Source organism: Brachyistius frenatus, unplaced genomic scaffold (assembly GCF_029030835.1).
Source record: "Brachyistius frenatus isolate BFR_SWC_R1_liver_20210118 unplaced genomic scaffold, ASM2903083v1 Contig_31, whole genome shotgun sequence".
Taxonomy (NCBI): domain Eukaryota; kingdom Metazoa; phylum Chordata; class Actinopteri; family Embiotocidae; genus Brachyistius; species Brachyistius frenatus.
This window is the reverse complement of record NW_027210630.1, coordinates 28,875-49,866: the sequence shown is the minus strand read 5'-3', so window position 1 is coordinate 49,866 and position 20,992 is coordinate 28,875. Positions and strand designations below refer to the sequence as shown.

Below are 20,992 nucleotides of genomic sequence, written 5' to 3'. Positions count from 1 at the left end.
TATATTCTGTATCCATTAAGTCACACTTAATGATAAAGATATGTCTTCATGAGGAAACAGCACAACTGACAATCTAATAAATGTAGATCTGTTTAATACACTGTTTGTATGAACATTCTGTTAAATTAAACGGCGTGATGAGCTTTAGAAAACATTTTCTGTGGTTTTCGGGTTTGTGGGCAAATTGTGAGCTGTCTGAAAGAGCGAGAATATTGTATCGTCTTTGGCTCTACAATCCACTATAAGCAGGTTAAGTAAAAAGGATGATGGCCAGGGCTTTCATTGCTTCCAATTAAACCTTGCTTGTTAGTTTAACCTCTAGGTAAACCCATCAAACAATTGATGTCAAGGAAACCCTGCCAACAGTGGGCCTCGCCTGAATGGTCATTAATTTTAATTGCCTAGATATTAAAGATTTAGAGCACAGAGACGTGCAGGATAGAAATGATCTGATGTCCTGCAAATCCAGTCAGTTTTTACGCCACAGCATTGGCGGGCTGCTGGGGATATTAAAATTTAAGCACATGGGTGGAAATTAAATAAAGCGTCATTAGGGGCAGCTGCTCTTTGGCTGGTCCAGCCGTGGGCTGCAGGGCCTGAGAGGGGGGCTGCAGCACAGTGACAAGACACTCTAATTTATAGGACCATTAAAAACAAGCATCATCTCATTATTATTCCACTGTTATTGCAGAGGCAGCATTCACACATAAGGTTCACCTCTCATACAACTTTTCAGTGTCTGATGTTGGACGTCATCATTTCAATTCAACAGAATTAACATTTCCAACTGCTCTAAATCTGAATGTACCCAGTTTTTATTAACATTAATTTGATCTCAATGTGTGCCTTTAGTGTTCCAATTAACTTCAGTAAAACATACAGAGTTTTTTTTTTTAAACACACCAGTTAACACTGACTGCTCCAACAATCTGTTTACTGCTCCACATGTCTGCAGGTCTTCTTCCTCTTCCTCTCTTGTTTTTGACAATTGGAAACAAAAGTTGCTTTCCAAATCAATGAGCATGCATGCGTACACGTACACACACACGCACGCACACACACACACACACACACACACACACACACACACACACACACACACACACACACACACACACACACACACACACACACACACACACACACACACACACACACACACACACACACTGTTAACTGAGGTGACTGTTCATTAGATTATAAGGTGGTATACATGCTTGAATAAGAATTCTTAGTCAAATATCAATATTTAACAAAACTATGCCATGTTTTCCAATATTTACAATGTTTATGAGAAATCTGACTTGAAGACTCACAAATAACCAACAACTTGCAGCTGTATTTGGAATTTGGAATTTAATCATTTAAATTTACTAATTGTCCACATATTTACAAAAGGTGTCAATCACCGAGAGTCACTGCTCAGTGGAATCAGTGAGCATTCTTTAGAGGATTAAATGTGAACATTTATATGATTTAACTAAGGGAAATGTCAGAGTCTGTATCCTTAACAACCAGTCCTGATATGAGAAATATATATATATAGTACACTGACTTTAGTGTCTGAGCAAACGGAGCCCCTTGTGTTTTAGTTTTGTCAGGAGACAGATCTGAGAGCATGTCATGCTCCCATCCATGAGAAGACACAAGTGGCTCCCGATTATGGCTTAATTAGCTTGTGTACCCGGCGGACATTACTGCAGGGGCTGGGAATTGGGTACTTGATGGACCCAAACATGACATCTTGAAACAATCACACTGCTCAGTGCACGGTGCTGTGGCTGCTTGACGTCTGACTCCTCTGCTCCTCCTCCCTCTGCTCTCCCACACAGGTATCCAACTGGTTTGGCAACAAAAGGATCCGGTACAAGAAAAATATCGGCAAGTTTCAGGAAGAAGCCAACCTGTATGCCGCCAAGACTGCTGTAAATGCAGCACACGCTGTAGCCGCTGCAGTGCAGAACAGCCAGGCCAACTCCCCTACCACACCTAACTCCGGTAGGCACTCCTGCATATACACAAAAAACAAAAAGAAGATCTGCCCTCTGCCTCAGCCCTTAACCTGCTGCCTGCCTCACTCTCTCATGCACCATTCACACAGGCAAGAGTGACAGGCTCTGCTCCCAGCTTGGGGATCACAGTGTCTCCTGTCTATAAGACAGTTGATGCCAAGCAAACTCATGCATAAAGACAGCGTTCCTGACTTGTGAACCGAGAACACATGTATTTTTGGCAAAATATTTTTTTTTTAAAAAGGAGAATTTCAAAATATTGCCATGGGATTTGTTTTCCCTTGACTTTCTGTCAACTTCCTGTCATTTGTAATGTAATGGTATGTAGTCCCACAATGGTAGAGCTTTTGATGCAAAATAAAGTGAAACTTAATTGCTGGGAGCATTTTACCTACATTAATAGTATTATACCAAAATATCATTATATCGTATTGAATCATATTAAAACAGGAAGCCTAAAAGGGCATGTTTAGTCCAGTTTAACTAGTAATGTCATGCTGAGTTTGGACTAGGTTGACCTGCATCGGGATGTGGTAAGCTTATGAAGTGGTCCCTTTTTCTTGCACCCAGGATTCCAGATGAAAGATGAAGAGTTTCAGCTGGATTCTGCAGAGAGCAAAAACACTCTTTTAAGCAACATGTTTACTGGTACTGGTCTTTTCATAAGCTTCTTATTGTCCTTGTCATTTACCATGTGAAACCTCCCTGCCAATTTTAGATTGGAAGTAGGTGATGTGGAACAATTGGGAGCTTAAGCGACCAACCACATATAGATAGAACCGGTCCCCTTGTGTCATGTGATATTCATTTCATTTGTGTTCACCGCATTCGTAAAAAAAAAAAAAAAGATCTTCAGTCCTCCTGCATATCGCCCTCCTCTGTTTGGTTCCTTGCTTTCCTTCCTTCACCCTTGTAGTTGCTTGCTTCATGGGAGTGTTTCTTCGGTGTATTCGTCTGCTTGAGTCGGGTCTGTTTATGCAGACATGTGCGTGGTGTGTGTGTCTGCGTTCTGTGTGTGTGTGTGTGTGCGTGCGCGTGTTTTCCCTTTATAGCCCTTCTCATGTATTCAGCTACTTACATCTTCCCTTTCCAGGTTCTTCAGGTTCTTTTAACCTCCCAAACTCTGGGGACATGTTCTTGAGCATGCAGAGTCTGAATGGGGATTCTTACCAAGGGGCACAAGTTGGAGCCAATGTACAGTCACAGGTAGGATCAACAATCAGGGACAGTTCCTGACAACCAGTGCAGAGAGCTGTCCTTGTCTTGCCTGTGTACTGAGCCATCCACAGTGCAGTCTGAAGCACATTCAACCAAAAAAATAGAAAATAAGAAATACACGCTGCTCATGCGAGGGCAGTTCAAATTACCAGGCGAGGCCTCAAGTAACATCTGATTGACTGAAGTGTTTACTGACTATTTCGCTTTGGATGGAATATTTTGGCAGCCAAAATATAATCCCACCCCACTGCTACCATGCCACAAAGCAATATCCTGGTTACTATTCCAAACATTTTGTGAATGCATTTGGCTTTGACTTGAGCTCTTGGGTTAGTATTGGGTTTTTGGGACTACGTTTTTTTCCCCTTTTTTTTTCTGTACTCTATATTGCTATCTTCCTGTCTCATCTTGTTATTGTTTGTTGTTGATGTCTTCCATTTTGTGAGTTTAATGCAGTTACACACTCTCCACACACTCACTACCATGCACTTTTGAAAAAAAAAAAAAAGAAAGAAAGAAAAAAATTAATGCCTATTTATGATTAAGGTAGAAATAAAAAATTCATTTAAAAGAGCCATAGTGTATGTGCTGTTATTTTCACTTATGCTTTTATGTTTGTTTTTTTATTTACAAATCCATAGTCACTATATAAAATAATAGATTTGGGCATGCTCATAATTAGTATGTTTTTGTTTTTTTCTCATTAGAAACTCTATGAGCTGTGCTATATGTTTAGTACCTTTTGCTGTCTCAGGAGTCCTTTTTTGATTTCACACTAGTTAGTGTCTTTTGCTTCACTGAGCATGTTCACAGTTAGCGTTGGACCGCTGCGAGACACCCAGCTGACCAGTTTGTCCACCTTGTCTGTCCCTTCAGGTGGATACCCTGCGCCATGTTATCAGTCAGACGGCAGGATACAATGATGCTCCGGGGGGAAACACCATGTACAGTCCACATAGCTTAAACGTAAGTCTGATTTTTATTGGTGTAGATTGTTGAGACAAAGGCAGTGTAAAAATTTGCTCTTGCGGTTTTTCCCCATCAAAATATGCTGTAGTTTAATTCTATTTAATTGAATTTCAGTTTATTATATTGCTTGACAGCCTGTGCATGACCCATAAAACTAGTCATTGCCACTTTGTCACCTGACATCAACACAGGTTGCATTTATTAAAGCACATTAGGGGGAATATGATCAGCTTCTTTACCTTTAGAAACACTTTAAGAAAACTAAAACTGAAAAAGAGAATTAAAAAAGGGATCTTTCTCTGCGCCGTATCTGTTGCATTTTCAGCTGTTTGAAATGCATCACGGAATTTTCCATAGACTTATCTTCATGATAAAATATGAACATGTGATCGCCCGCAGCCATGAATTCCATCTTCCCTGATGAGGTTTGATATGGCGCCTTTTTGTAAAGCAGCACATAATCTGAAGCTATCAGAGTAAAGATTAATTTCGTTGATGAGAGAGGATGAAGACTGAAGGAGAAAGAGAGAGAGAAAGAGAAATAGTATCAGACAGCTCTCTCTCTGCACTATATCAGAACCACAGCATTTGCTCTCTTTATATTGTTATGCCTGTTGGGTAAATTGCACGCATATTCACCGTTTAATATTATTTAAAGCTTAACCATCAAAATAAGGAATTAAATTTACAGAAAGGTTACTAAACATAAAAAAAAAAAAAAGATTTGTGTGAAACAAAATTAACATGTTTTATGTAAACAAATGGTGGCGGTTGCTGTTGGTGTCATTTTATCTTTGCTGTAGCTTTATTGCTATAAGCTCTTTAGACACGTCAACTCCGAGCAGGATCAAGTGTTTTTCACTTTCTCACAAGGTTTCTCACTTCCATGTGCAGTGTAGACCTGTGCCTAGTGGCTCCCCGGAGCTCAGTGTGATCCCTACTGAAACACTAACTGACAGCACTGAATAACATGAAAACAGAGAAGCAGAACAAAAGAGGAACACAGGAATAAAATATGCTCTGAACAACAAATAATAGCAAAGCTCCTATTTTTTTTTGTTTTTGAGCAAAAATGCAGAAATTGGCTAAAATATTCGCATAGACTAACCTTTAGCTTTGTTGGTGGTGACGTAGAGGGATCCAGTAAAGGCTAGGTCACGCCTGGGGCAAAGCAAAGTCAGGCTGGCTAAGACTGGCTCTCTTGGAGAGGCCCTGCCTTGTCACTTTCACTCAGCTCTCCCCACCTCACCCGGCCCGAGCCCTCCCTCTTCCTGACTGACAGGAGAATATGTAGCGACAAGCTGTCGGTCGCTGCTGAAATCTGCTTAGACACTGATTTCAGGGACTGCTCCCATTGGTCGGGACACAAGACAAATTTGTTTTTGAGAGCCTCTTTGCTGATGCCACTGTAATGCAAAGACGGGACTAATCACAAAGCATCACTGTATCTGCAACATTTTAATATCAGCTGACACCGTAGTGCAACCAGAATCTCATCTTTTTTTAGTTTCCCTTCCATTTTCGGAGCGTCTAGAGTTTACAGAGCTCGTATTACAGAGTGTGTGATTGTAATCTCAACCTTTCCCTTTTCTGTCCTAGGCTAATGGGGGATGGCAAGATGCAACGACTCCGTCTTCTGTAATATCTCCAACAGAAGGACCTGGAAGTGTGCACTCCGATACCTCGAATTGATCCGCTACTAATGCATCTTCGCCTATAAAGCTGGGCATGGACTTTTTAACTGGCTGACCAACTGAAAAAAAACAAAAAACTTTTCACAACAGATTGGTTTTCCTGTACCTTAAAATCTCCCACAACCATGCCTCTCACATGCAAATGACATCCTCCATTATGAACACCAAGTGTTTCCTGATCGCTCAGTGTTTTCTTTCTGTCTTCATAAATCAAGTGTAATCGCCATGCTTTTATTTGTTTGTTGTATAGGGGTAAACACATACACATGTACAAATAGAAACAGCCCTCAGACGTTACTCTGTAAACTTTCAGAATAATTATCTGCTCTGAACTCAAAGTATTGGATGACACTTGCATATTTTCCGTGACATTTTATGACATTTTAAATGCCCATTTGTTTGATTCTTGATTTAATTGCTACTTTCCATTTTGATAATTGGCTTCTCTTTCAGTTCTTACAATACATAGATTAAAGCAGCTGTTTCTTTGACTGTAATGTGCTCGCAGTCTTGTCCGGCACCTCAACAATGCTGCTGTTGACAGCTCAATGGCAGCTTTGTAGTTACTTTCAAGATTTATTTTTGCCTTACAGCTGTATACATTAGTACCATGAAATGACTATTCAAACTCGAACATAAAGAAGTGTAATTGATTGCTTGACTATAACATGACACCATTCCATATTTTATAATTTGATGTTTAGTATGTACATATGTAAACATTTTTTTTGTACTGCTTATGGAAATCAACAAATCTCCCCCACAGTAGATCATTCCGTCATGACACACAGGAGCAAGGCCCCATTCCGCAGGAAAAGTTGTACATAATATAGCTTAAGAGTAATTATACATCCCCACCAATCAATACACAGCTTTATTACCTCATTCATAGGAACCAATAATTTACCACATTTCTGTAGCTTAGAGTGCTCACTTACTACCTCTAAACAATACCACCACCATAGTTTCTTTGGCCCTTATTTAATGTTTTTATTTTTTTTTAATTTTGATTACATCTTGTAACACTGTACACTCTTCATTCTCTATGTAATCTAATGTATATTTTAATCTTTTAATAAAATGATGTTGCTGTACTGCAACTTAAAATGACAAAAATGTAAAAAAATGAAAATGATAACAATATTAATACCGTGGAAAATACGACGGGGAAGGAGGACGAAGATGTTGTTAGTCTGTGGCTTTTACGAATGGGTGCGATGAACATTGTTGATAAATTAACACCAAACAGTAAAACTGTTGTAAATACTGAAGAAAAAAAAACATTTTGAATGTTGCTCATCTTGTTACTAAATCATGCAAAAAAGAAAAAAAAGGAAAAAAAAAAATCACTAAAAACTGTAATGCATAGAGGTTTCAGTATTCAGAACTGTACATTTCCAACTCTGTTCAACAGGGTTCAAGACTTCTTTTCTCTTTTTTCTATTGTATGTGATTCTGAAACTGAAAAGTCATGACAAATGATTTGTGGCAGTGATTCTAATGTATTAAAGATGTTTAGTGTTACTTTCTAACCAGACTACACCCTGGACTGAAAAGTCTTCCTTGTGGTAGTTGTGTAATTTCAAACATGAATAAACCTTTTGCTTTCATGACAGCAAGGTGTGTGTTTTTGTTTTTCATATTTTTTAATGTTCACGTTTGTTGAGCAAGTAGGAGCGGCTTGCAACTTTTCTCTATAAACTACCAGCAAAGGATGCATTTTAATGGAGGGTTGCTGCACCTGTCTATCAATATTAACTTCAGAGTCATTGAAGCCGTTTCTTTCCTCTCATCAATGATAAAACATTTTCATTTAAGAATGCTTCAAATCAAATACAAATTCAGGCTAATATTAAATGTGATTTATTCAGCATGCATGAATATGCTTTTCATGAGGTGAGCTGCAGAAGGTGAGGACTTAACCTGGTTTGCAGCGACTGTGGAGCTGACATGGTTAGTGCAATTAACTGAAATGTCAGCCACTTCTAATTCAGGCTATTTTGTCTGTCTGTTGTGGAAAGGCTAGCTTAATGGATCATTGGTTACCAATTCCACATGGAAATTGACATCCATTTATTCTCATTTTCTCAGCGGAGTTCTTCATTCCCGTCTCCCTCCTATAAGCTTGTGTCCAGTGTTTGTCTCTCAGTCATGAACTATGCATTGTAAATACCCCTGAAGCACAGTGTGTAAGTGGGGAAAATCACCGCACGTGATGAGCAGCCACTTTAAAAGCTTCCGTGTGCACAACAGTAAGCATGCACGTGGTTTTTGTTTTGAACATATGAGTGTGGATAGACAGGAAAAAGAGAAAAGAGATGTAACAGCGCAGCTCGAGTTTAATTCAAGCGCAATGCACAGACGGTTTCCCGGGAGAGCACATTTGTCCACTCAACCAGTGCAGAACTTCATTGAACACCTTTCTCTGGAAATCATATCTTTACCCTGATTTTACACACCCATGCCAGAGATACTTCTTTACCCTTTAATTAAAAATTAGTGTTGCCTTTAAGGTAAATCAAATTAGAAGTTTTATGGATTTCCAAAACTACTTTCCTTTTCATTAATTTTTGTTTTTATTATTAAGAAAAAAGCTCAAGGGTGATTTTAGAAAATGTCCCTGTTGTTTAACATTTAGTGCATCCACATAAGCTTTCCTGATGCATAAATATATCTTGTCTGGGGAATTATGAAAGCATGTAGAGTTCAGTCCAGTGCTGTTACGCTGCCATTTGGATTATACTCTATTTGCTCATTCTACCTTTACAAATAGATACATTTGCTTCCTTAAGACTTCAACTATTGGATTTTAAGTACTGCACTCAGTAAAATTGGTCTCAGAACCTTTTAAATAAAGAAGTTACATTTTCCGAGATTATGCCTATTAGAGGTTTTTCTAAGGTTCATTAAAGACGACATTTTCCAAGTAAAATTCACCATGAAAAGCATGCATCATTAAATATGGAAATTCTGAATTATATTAGCAATATGCACCAAGCTAGTGCCAATTAAATTAGAGAAAGATATCATTTATATTATTAAGGTAGGGTTCACATTCGATTAAATATAAAATGTAATTTTGTCACGGTTTGATTTATTGCTTATGGTGTATTGTTCACAGACCCATGTTATCCTGTATTTAAACAGAGTGACTGTTTATATTAAAATATAAAAAGATGTAATTGCATCACACCTTCGCTGAATTATATTGGTGAGAGGTTGAAACAGAAATTCAGAAATTGGCCTATATCTAAATGTATTCATAAATGTGACTCTATGCAGCTTCACACACAACTGCCCCAAAACATAAGCTCTGTTTGAAAGCATTATATTTTACACTTTAGGTTCAGTGCAATAATTAATGCTTTCTGTAGGACTCAGAAATGTGATTTCACAGAATAAAATGAATTAGTCTGATCTGAGTCTAAGACAATATGCAATATGTTTTGATATTAGCTTTGATCCTTGATCAAACATTGCAGCAATATGAGGGAACATGTAAACCGACTGTAATTTTTGGGAATTTACAAGAGGAGAATTTTCCAGAGCGAAACATATTATGAAAGCTGATTTCAGTTCATAAACAACGGCTTATAGATTTAATGTGTATTTACAAACCCAACAAACAACATGCATAAAGAATAATTAAGCACGCCTGCACATGCATTTAAAACTGTATCTGCGGTGTCGAGCACAAACCAGTGCCATCCGGTGAGGAGATTATAAGAGGCAGAGTCAGTGTTTACAGCCGCCGTCATGTTTTCTATCCTGGATCAGCAGTGTGACATAACAGAAGAAAACTCAGACTAGTGAGCTGTGGCGATGCACTTCTTCCAAAGTCCTGGGTTCAGTAATGTGGATTGTGTGTAGTGGAAGTGACAAGATTTAACTTGCAGGTTTCAAATACACTGAAAACCTTTTACTTTTACCCCTCTGTTTAGCAGTTTAAAGTTGAATCAAAAGTCCACTATAATGTAGTCGTAGTCAGATATAAAGGGCATCTTGAAGTGTATGTGTACAACATTCATCAACCATAATACAATCTCTACCAACATATTTTACATTATTATTACCATGCTCAACAAAAACTTGATTTTATCCACCGTTTTCCACCGTCACAACACAAATAGGGTACATGGAGCCTTTGACATCAGCATGTGTCAACCGGGTTTTCATAATTACTTTAACCGGCAGAATGGGGAGAAGACAGTTAAACAATGGAGGTTTAAGTATCAACAATTTCAAATAAAAAAACAAACTATTTGTCCAGAAAGATACATAAAAAGTATATATTTCTATAGGAGCAGAACTATTCTTTAAAATTGATGTGATCTAGTAATGGCAATTATGTAAATAAAACCCCTGGGACTGGTTGTCTGTGCCTTTGAACATCTACTTTTAGAGACATTTTAAATGTACAGGTTTCATTTTTTTCAATACGCTCAAATGGCATCGGAAATGAGAGTTAATGGAAACATGTTATTTTAACAATTATCCCTTTACTGAAAATGATCTTTACAAGCTATATGTCAATTGGCAATCCAAGTATGTTAGAAAAATACAAATAAGTCATTTTCCAACAAGTTAGTTCTGCAAAGGGTTTCCATGAAAAACATTCTGAATTCTGGTTGATTATATCGGGTTAATTTACTAATCCCCATCCTTGGATAACGATTTTGCTTCATTAGACCTTCCTTTGGGAGATGCTTATCAAGACAGAGACAAGAGCTTGAGTGTGGTGTACAGTAGTTTGATTTACTGAGCAGGGGTATAATGGACCATAGACTGCCTGCACTGATCTTTTCAGCAGCACTGACTTCTATTAAGAGATGAGTCCTGAGTGGCCTTTGAGCTTAAAACAGTGGAGTTAATTAACATTTGATCCTACCTCTCCCTACATCTTCAGAAGTTCATTTTCAATTTCATCTCAACCCATTCACCCATTTTGGTGCTGGAAGATTGCTTAAAGATCGCATGTAGTCTCGTCTCTGAACTGCTGGTGGCTTATCAAAGCAAGTTGGGCAAAAGCAGGCACGTGAAGGCTTGTGACAAGAGACAGATGTTTGCCTTACCTCTAAGCAGACGCGTGTCAGCGAGCAAGGGCTGCCTTTGTGCTGCTCAAATATACTGACACCAAGTCACGAAAAATAGAAAACAGGAAAAAAATAATAATAATAATTAAAAAAAACAAAACAGGATCTGTACCTTTCTTTTCTCTGTCTGACACATAGCAGACGGAAAATTCCGTAACATCACAACTTTATCAACGCAGTTGCTGCTTTTATTTTAGGGTTGGACGTTATTAATTCGACTTCATAAAGATGTCATTACTCAGCCGCACACACCAACATTCACACAACTTGCAAAACTTACAAAGCAAGTCACCAAGGCAGATGATGGATGTAGCATAAAGTTTTATATGAAGCCACAAAAGGCTCAAGCACCGTCATATAAAATCCTTCGAGGTGACCGCTCTTAAATTTCTTTGATCTATGGAAGTGTAGCATCTGCTTTTGATTGAAATAGGCCCTTTGTGACCTCACTTATACCTAATCAACAAATATGTTAACGTATGTGTTATTTCTACAAATAAAAAAAGTGATTGAAGATGCGTTTCAGAGGCATAAGTATCATATATTAACACGACGCAACCCCAAAATGTGCCACAGTACATGGTTCATGTGCCTGTCACACACAACACCTACACGGATGTGACTGGAACATTCACCACATGAAGATGTATTCGTGGGAATGCACACGCACACTCAACAGCAAAGCAAACAAAACAGAGCAACTGGCCAACAATGGTAATGAAAAAGAAGACTTCAAGCTCGTAAACGTAACTATGGAAACTAATTCAGTGCAATTGTTAGACTTAAAGCATGCACAGTGCATTTTAGTGAGAAACATTAAATCTAAGTAATATTTTTCATCACTTACAATTCAAAATTATATTTAGCCTTTAGCGTATATATCTTGGCAATGCGAGCTACTAATTTTCACAAATTTCAAATCGTAAATCGCAACACAAAAGGTCTCGTTTAGTAGACATAAGTAAAACAAATACCTTACAAAAGGTTGTTCAAGATATAAACTTCAACTACCTGTATGTAAAACACTATGCAAACTCTAAGGATAGAAAATTCAAGGACAACATTTCTGGGACGGCTGTCAATACTAAATGCAAATCTTTGGTATTGGTGCATTGTGAGTGGGGAGTTGGCAGGGCATGCCAACGGACTATTACAGCTGTTAAGGGGTCGAGAAAATGTTAAGGTTAGATTGGCAAGGCAAAGGAACACAAAAGATGTGGAAGAGCGCAACCTAAATTTGTGCTTGGGCAGTGGCTATAGCAAGAAGAATAATCCCTTGATTTATGGGAACGGAGCACAGATATTTGTATATTGAGACTTGACTAATGGAAAAAACAATACCTAATACCACAGAAAATAAGGCATGTGCTGTGGGAATTTGGATTTTATTGTCTTGATACCTGGTGATTTTTTTTCCTCCTTCATATTTCATACACGATATACCAGATACAAAATTTTGATCGACAATACATTTTAGAAAACTATTGTGACTGGTGGCACATAAGGCCAACATCTTGCTTTTGAAGTGGCTCAAAGATTAATTATAACATGTAAATATCCTCTGGTCAAATTCCATCCAGGATTTAGTCTCACGTCGTGTCTCTGTCTCCCAGTCTTTACGAGGATGTACGTCCTGACATCCAAAAACGAACAAGCCTGATGTTGTCAACTTTCAGAAAAAAGAGAAAGTAACTGAACCAATTTGTTATTCAAGATTAGGCAAGTGGGTCAATGAAAAGGCAAACCAGACAACAAACTAAATTCATTTGCAAGCTTTAAAAAAAAAAAAACTACAAAATGACAAGTCTACATACAGTGATAACATTTTTGTGACTAGATGCCTCTGATGTTTTTATTCGTTCTTTTTTCTAAAACATAAAATGGTCCGCCAAATATCCTTTGCTACATTTGCACATGCCGGAGGTGGGAAGATTCAAAAGAAGGATGGCAACACGCTGAGGAAGATTATCAAAAGCCCATTCAAGTATTCAGAGTCATGTCGAGCTACTAAAGTAACTCCGCAGTCAGATTTACATTTGAGGTTTCTACCCTGGATGAACCTTATTGTTTACCTTCGTCACTGTTTGTCGCTGCAAAGCGGGAGTTGTTCCATCAATAGTTTTACCTCTCCATGATTCTGTGAGACTGGAGCAGTCGTTTGTTCCAAGTGCAACTAGACTCAGAGCTGAATTCACCGTGGAGTTGTACCAAACCCATCGTACTGCTCCTCTCCAGCAGCACAGATACAGATCATTGCTTACAGTCTACTCTCCTGCTTCTGAATGCTCCCTGTGTTCTCCTGTGCCTCTTCGTCTGTGCGAGCCATGCGGTGCGGTGTTGCCTCCTGGTCCGACTGCGGCGGCACCGTGAGGTCATAACTGCTGTCAGCTCAGTTCGGTGTGAACAGCTTGATGGTGAAACTTCGGTCTGAGGATACAACGGACCCATTCATTTCATTTGAAGGTGAATCTACCGTGATCAGAGATAGAAAGTTGATCACCAAATGAGGCGACAAAGAATGAGAAGAATTGGTTTAGCTGAACACAAACACACCAAGACGCACATCCAAACACGCCAAGCTGTTTGCTAGTTCGCTTACAGGTAATATCTGTGAATTCAGTATCTTACGCTTTTGAGGAAAAGAAACACAAACCGCACAAACAGTTGAGAGGTCAACTTTATGTGAATAACGACTGACACCACTCTCACTCGTACACTGAATATAAGGCTCCAGCAAGTAGCTGGTTAGCTTAGCATGAAGCCAACAGGTTGAAACAACGAGCCAGCAACATGGTAATTTTTACACTTTAAGTAATTCAACAAATGTATACACGTTATTGAATACGCAAGCTTTGAGTTTTTTTTTTTTTTTTCATCAATCATCAATTCATCTGAGAAATCCTTTGACTTTTATAGCTTCGCTGAGATGCTGTTGTGTTTATTAAGATTATTTAAAGAAAACAACATTATTGCAAAATATGTGGGCCATACACACACCACTGTGTTCCGTTTCATTACAAGTTGGTGAAATGTTAATGTTACAGAAATGGATTCAGACCTGAAATCAACCAGCCAGCTGCTTTGATTCTGGTAATTACTAGAAATAAGAACACATTTTTACAGCACATTGTCTATCCTCCATGTACTGTCTAGTGCAGTGTGGCTATAGGCTACATTGTGTAATGGGAAGTCATTAGCTTTTGGTCTGATGCAGTTTGTTCTCAGTCCCTCGCTGCTACATTTATATTTCATATCTTATGTTTCACACTGTATTAACAGCTGTGGCTTGTTTTTGCCATCTGCAGACAATTACTTTAGTTTACTTGGCTTTGTAATAATAACATGTTTTCTTCTTGCAACTCTCTCAATAGACAACATACTGCAAATTCTTGACAGGTGCTGAGGCATTTGCTCAGGAGACATAGTGAGGAGGATTATTACTGCATTATTTAGTTCTCCTGAAATAAACAAACACATTCCCTTCCTGGCATCATGTGCGACTAGCAAGTCAGCATTGTGTTTTGCATCGCTCCAGTTCGGAGCAGCCAATTATGATTTACGATGACTAGCAAGAACCTCAGTGCCCCTTTTCACCTCCAACAAGACCCACTTAGTGTCGAATATTTTCCCTTCAATACCTTCTCATTTGCTCAGTATCTCCTCCTTTTATGACCTTTTTACATTCACCTTGCCTTGTTTCACCTACTTGCTATCACCACAGTGGCTCAGGTTCCGCTCCACAGTCTAGTTTCAGTATAATAACTTGACACTTCACATTGCATTAGTCTTAGTCCCGACAACAAGGTTATGTGACCTATAGTGTCAGAGAGCATACACCATACTTGCCTGGAGTAGCTATTTATCAAGACAGCTTTGGGCCACCTATGATTCAGAGCAGAACAAATACAGATGTGAGGCGGTTATACTGAGGACATATTTGTCCAGCAACTCAAGCTTTAGCTGGCAAACACCATCACACAGATTTCTCTCACAGACACTTGAATGGAACTTGTAATCTAATTGAAGTCACCAGGATGTCTCATTGTATAATTATCAAAATAAAAGCATAAATATATAGTATTCCAATTTCACATTAAAATTATTTAAATATGGCGTAAATGATGCAATCTAATCATTTATTACGGAACTAATTCAGAAATAATACATCTTTTATGCCACATCGAGTACATTTTTAAATAACATCCATGCGCACCTAGAAACACACTCAATGTTTTCGACTATATCTCGGAGCATAATATTAAAAACGTATAAGGTATTTGGAGAGGAAATAGCAAAATATTGTGTGTTCTGCATTTATTCTGCATCTGTCTTCAAATATTGATTAAGGAGAGTACGAGAAAGGCTGTAGCCAAGCGTTAAGAGCCAGGCATTCGGTATGGGGGGGATGACCCTGAGCTGTAGAGAAGCAGGCTGAATCTGAACCCTGAGGAAGTCATTAGGAGACCAGTGACCTCACTGGTGCAGAGCTCAAGAAAGATGGCCATTAGCATGATGTCATGTTTTACATGCCATCAGTCATTCTACCACCCCTGGCCAAATGTGATCTGAGCATACAGATATTGACCATTTAAGAATATTGTCATGAAGAAAAATTGGAGACACTGTCCCTTGAATCACAACAGCCATCTGAGGCCTGTTATGATCACTGATGTTACTGGATGTTACTGGCACCTGAACTGATTTTACACATGAAGTTCAGTCTACATGTTATGAGGCGTGCAATTCAACCTATTATAATTTTATTCTTCTGTGGGGGGGAGTCATCATGGTTCAATTATCTTGCGCATGGAACACAAAACATTTAACCAAAAGCCTGTGTTAAAAAACTGGACATGAGCATTTATCAGACAGGTTGTTTCTAACTACATATGTAATAATCATGACAGGTGTTCATACTTGAATTGCATTATGGGTGACGCTTGGGTTTAAAAGGTCCAATTTATACAAGTTTTAGTTTAAAACAATGAAAGAAAAAATGTACTATTGTGTTGCACACATGTCTACTGAAGTTAGCATGCTAACCAGCTAGCCTGTCCCGCAACCTCAAGAGGCAATAGTGAGTCACTGTATCATCTAGTTTGCCCTCAGTCCAACATGAGAAGATGAATATAGTGTTCTAACCTCTCAGTATAATGAATGGAACAGTAACGCCAACAATGGCTGAAAAGAGGCAAAACAAGAGTTAAAGATTGTGTTTCTTTCCACAACTTGCATCAAATATGATCTATATATACCTTTTTTTTTTTTTACTGTTTGTATATCTTATTTGTATCAGACAAGGGTGCTCTAGCAAGCTTGGTTCAAACTTAAAGTATAGCCACACACGTTATATGTTACGCACAGCAGTAGCCTACAGAACAATACAAGAGCCTTTTGATTAATTAAACCAGATGATTTAACAAAGAATAAAGGTGGTCACACTGGTAAAATCACTGAAACAACACGGTGGACATTTGCATTCAGCAAAACCCCCCTGAGACTTTTCACATTTCTCTGCATTAAGCTTCAGTGTGCTTTAAAAATCACCACTGAAAGCAGTGTAACCAGTGTGGCTACTATGCACCACTGTGCTGCATAATTTATTTTATTGCACAAGAAGTACACCCGTATCACTCTTCCACACAAATGCAGCCTTAGTAAATGTGTTTATCTTGTTTATTTCTCTCTCTCTCTCTCTCTCTCTCTCTCTCTCTCTCTCTGGGTCTCTGGGGTCCGAGCGGCCCCTGTCTGCTTCCTGGTGGTGTCTGGGAGCCCAGGTCTACGAGGCACCAGGATCACTTTCCCTCTGTAGCTGTTGTCACTAGCGTGGACCGAGCTAATTCATCTTGCTAATGGCAGGTAGGTCAGTTGAGCATTGTGATAATTGTGAAATCTGTTTTTTGCCGTTTTTGCGGCTGTAGTATGTTGATCTTATAAAATAGAAAGGTCAGATTAGAAATTCAATTCATTTCTGACCTTTCACATTATCCACATTTGATTGTTAGATTAAATATAAAGATTTTAAGATTTATATTTTGTTAAAAAAAAAATTAAGTTGTCCCAAATTAGAGTCGAATTTGAGGTCATTTAAGCCCATCAGTGGAATTTAGATTCTATCTGTACTGTACTGGACTCAGTGCTGGTCATAAGATAAATAATAAAAGACGTTTTTCAAAATGAATATAATGAGCTCTGTGCTTTTTAAAGAGTTAACAGATTCTCTTCAGAGTTACTAGAATGAAGTCAGCAGTCAGTTGGAGTCACTGGGGCATGAATCTCCAGAGAGCCGTGGACATGGAATGAGCTCGGGCTGATTTCAGTCAGGAGGAAGGTCGTCACCACACAAATGAAAAACATGAGAAGTGGTTCAAGGTCTAATCAAGTCTTCAGACTGCACTCACTGGGAGCAATTAAGTTCCTCCCTCTCCCTCAACATAGGTAACCAGATCCTCCTATTGACATTCTCAATAAAAGGTCATTTACTGTATGGATAAAATGATCAGCCTCCATTGCCTGAGAAACCTTACAGCTTCAAATATACTTGAAAATTGTGGTCAGAGCTATGACCAAAAATAGTAAGTTATTTACAAAATTGACAAGGACATATAATCGAAGAAATGATTCACATTAAGAAAGGAGAGGAATACATTTAAAAAGTGGCTTAACAATAAATGATTGCACGGTGTACTTGGACTCTACATGCAGGATCTTCACTGCATGAATTTCAAGACCTTGGCACTGATTCCAACCCAACCGCAGGAATTCATTACCATCATTGCTAGTCTGACACAAATTAAGTCCTGGTACTTTCTGTCTTGCCTCTCAGACCACAATACTTCATCATAAGTCATCCTTAATTTGTATGGTTGTCACAGGCACTTGTTGTCAAGTCTGTTAGCTTGCAGCTCCTTTTGTCAAAGCCTGTCAGGACTGCACAGACTGGCAGGGAGAGAGCGACACGATTTTCACACTCTGATCCCACCTAGAATGTCTACAAAACCCTTGTTTGCCTCTGAGCCAGAACGTAAAATATAGTCCTTGCAAGTGCTTGTCTCCCTTCACATACATTTTTCACAAAGTGTGACATCATCGAGGAAAGCCTATACCGCAGGAGATAGACATCGACACAGTCCAAAGTGTAAGATGATGTTGTTTTGGATTTGAACACCTATTTCTAAACTGGGTTTTACCACTGGTGAGAGCATTTTTCATTTTTCACCTCCCCCAGGAGGAAACAACATGTCTCTGTTTCTTTTCAGAGCATCTGGCTTTTTAAAACATATCCGTTTTCAAATTAAATGTAACTTTGATGCTTACCAATTAAGTTAAATTTAATGAGGGTTGCAGATGCCAAACAATACTTTATGAGTTATGATTGGCAACAGAAAAACACAGATTTAGGTGTGACTAGTAAGTCACACTCTCTCTTTTCAGTTTACCAGGATAATAACGAACAGATATAAATTCTCTTAAGCACGTCTAGATCATCTTTAAGCTCTTACACAGTGGAACAAAGCTAGACATATGATTACCTTTCTTTTGGGGAGCTGTTGGGGGTTAACAGCCTTATGCCCCGAGTGAAGCACATATAATGGAAATGGGATGAGAGGGTTGGGGAACCATCCTCTTCTGTACTTCAAACAAAGAACTGACACTGGGCAATATATAATAAACAAAAGAGTCACGCAGACTCTAAATTACTCGGCACTCCATGACAACATTTAGCAGAAGTCACAAAAATTAGCAGAAGAGAAGAAAAATTGGACTGTACAATAGTGGGGAGTCAGCTGTCATTTCACTTGAAATCCCTTTGCTGCCACCCCTGCATCTCTGTTAATTACTTCCACAGCAATACACAAATCCCCCTGGGCTCTTTACCAAAAAGCAATAAACATCGTATCACACTGACTCACCAATTGGCAAACATTAAAAAAGAAACAAGAATAAAAGTTACCAATTTAATGGAAAATCCATTTGCCCTGACTGCTAACAGTTTATTCAAATTTTTATTTTCTGACTATTTTTGACCTCAAGCCGCTGAATAAATGCTTGACTACCGTCATTTTCACTTAAAATACTACATGCTAGAATGGATATTGGCTGCTTATAAGTATATCCATGTACTATATCATGTCTTCAAACTTTATTTTACAGATTTGTATGCTCTCATTGGGGTCAATTTCACCATTATTATGGACAATAGGAAACATCCTTAAAAGTTTTTGACATTTTGGGAAAATCCAAAAATTCAGTGAAAAACTTTGACACCATTCTTATATCTTCACAATAGATATGTGGTTACAGGGAGCTGCTGGTTAGATTAGTTTGGTCGGAACCAAAATAGCAGCAGCACACTAAGAATAAAAATAGCCTGCCACAGGCCACGGTCCAGACCAAAGGACCAACATTTTATCAGATGAAAAGAGGTGGTCTCTGTCCAGATCAAAGCGACGCATGCTTTGGTTTGTTTGCAATGTGAAAACAATGACAGGAAATTGAGGCAGGCTACGATCACACATTCAACAATAGAAGGAAAATAAACTGACCTTTCGAGTGTGAATACGCTATTATATTTAATGGACATGTATAAACAGGATATCAATATGTTTAATCTAACTTTTTTTTTTTTTAATCTCAAATAAACATTTCCAGAGAAGTTAACTATTTATTTATGGTGGGTATTTTTGAAGTCCTCAGCTTCAACACAGGCGTCTAACTTTCACATACTAGAGAACTCTATCAACTCTGCAATTTGTTCCCACCATATTGGTTGGTTTTATCTCTCCTAATCACTGTTCTTATCAACAGCTTTGTAATCTGAGGCTAGTAATTGTACTCATAAGGCATCTAAATTGCAACATGACAATTATAATGTTTTCTAAAAATACTTTTTTCAACCATTTGGTTTTAGATTATTCAGTTGTTCAGTTACAGTTTGTGGTTGCTGTTTTTCTTAGATTTAGGTAATTGAATGCAGAAGCATTAGAGAAAACATGAGATTCATTTTTTTTACAGAGCACAGTTTGCCACTCTGACTCATGCAAAGTCTCTACAATAAATAAAGGCTTTATTTATTACATCGGGGAAAATTGGTTCTTGAGCAATAAGACACATTCAGTGTTGCGTGTATCTGCCTTCAGTTGTAAATGAATGTTCTATATTTTTGATAATAGTTAATTTGCTCATTTTTAAATCAAGTTCAGGTACATGCATTCTTTATTTTTGCCAACCAGATCAAGTAGATAAGAGCCACGTGAAATGAGAATACAAGGATGTGGAATGAGGCAGCAAGTAAACGGCAGATTTACACAAAACACAACCAGCCGCCCCGCAGACATTGTTAGGACTAATACGCAGAATATTTTCACACTCTTGGCCTGCAAGTTAAGTTGCGTAACTACAACATGCACCATGTCATTTTCAGAAATAAATACCAAATTGTCTGTTTACTAGTTAGCACTCTGGTCTCCGCCGATTGCCTGTCAACCAAACGTTGTTTCAGAAAGTCACCACGCCCTGTCAAGAAATAGTCAGAACTTCAGAGAGGTGCTCGTACAGGTATATTTCTTCCTATCTTTAGACAGAGCCAGTTTTAGCTTAGCATAAAAACTGGGGCAAACAACTGGTCGAACAAACCGGTGGTTTTTACACCGAGGTCTTTCCCCCTGCTTCCGGTCTTTATGCTTAGCTAAGATAACCAGCTGCCGGCTGTAGCAACCTGCAGACCTGAGAATCTCCACATTCAAGTATCAGAAGGTAAATAAGCCATTTAAATATTATTTTTTGTTATTATTTCTTTAAAAATCAGGTTTGTCTATGTCTAGCTTCGAAGCAGCGATTCTAATTCACTGCACTTTATGTAAAATCCAGCAAATACCTCCTCATAGTTTGTGAGCTGTTCTCGAGCGCTGAAGAAAAAAAGAAGTGTTTTGTACGCTGGATGTAAATGGGGATCCGAGCGGCTCGGACGGAGAACGCAGAACACGATTCCAGCCGGTCAGCAACG

General features: G+C 38.5%; 1 protein-coding gene across 5 annotated transcripts in view; it reads left to right on the top strand.

The window, feature by feature from the left end:
• Positions 1–7,508, top strand: part of pbx3b (pre-B-cell leukemia homeobox 3b) — a 58,647-nt gene extending 51,139 nt beyond the window's left edge. For 2 of the 5 annotated variants that reach the window (XM_069699669.1, XM_069699668.1), the window contains 5 exons: positions 1,833–1,998; positions 2,583–2,660; positions 3,106–3,218; positions 4,107–4,196; positions 5,799–7,508. In XM_069699669.1, coding sequence (XP_069555770.1) covers positions 1,833–1,998; positions 2,583–2,660; positions 3,106–3,218; positions 4,107–4,196; positions 5,799–5,891 — 540 coding nt within the window. In that variant the 3' untranslated portion in view covers positions 5,892–7,508. The remainder of the gene's footprint in view (positions 1–1,832; positions 1,999–2,582; positions 2,661–3,105; positions 3,219–4,106; positions 4,197–5,798) is intronic. The other 3 variants (XM_069699671.1, XM_069699670.1, XM_069699672.1) reach the window with 2 other exon arrangements.
• The last annotated feature ends 13,484 nt before the right edge of the window (positions 7,509–20,992 follow it).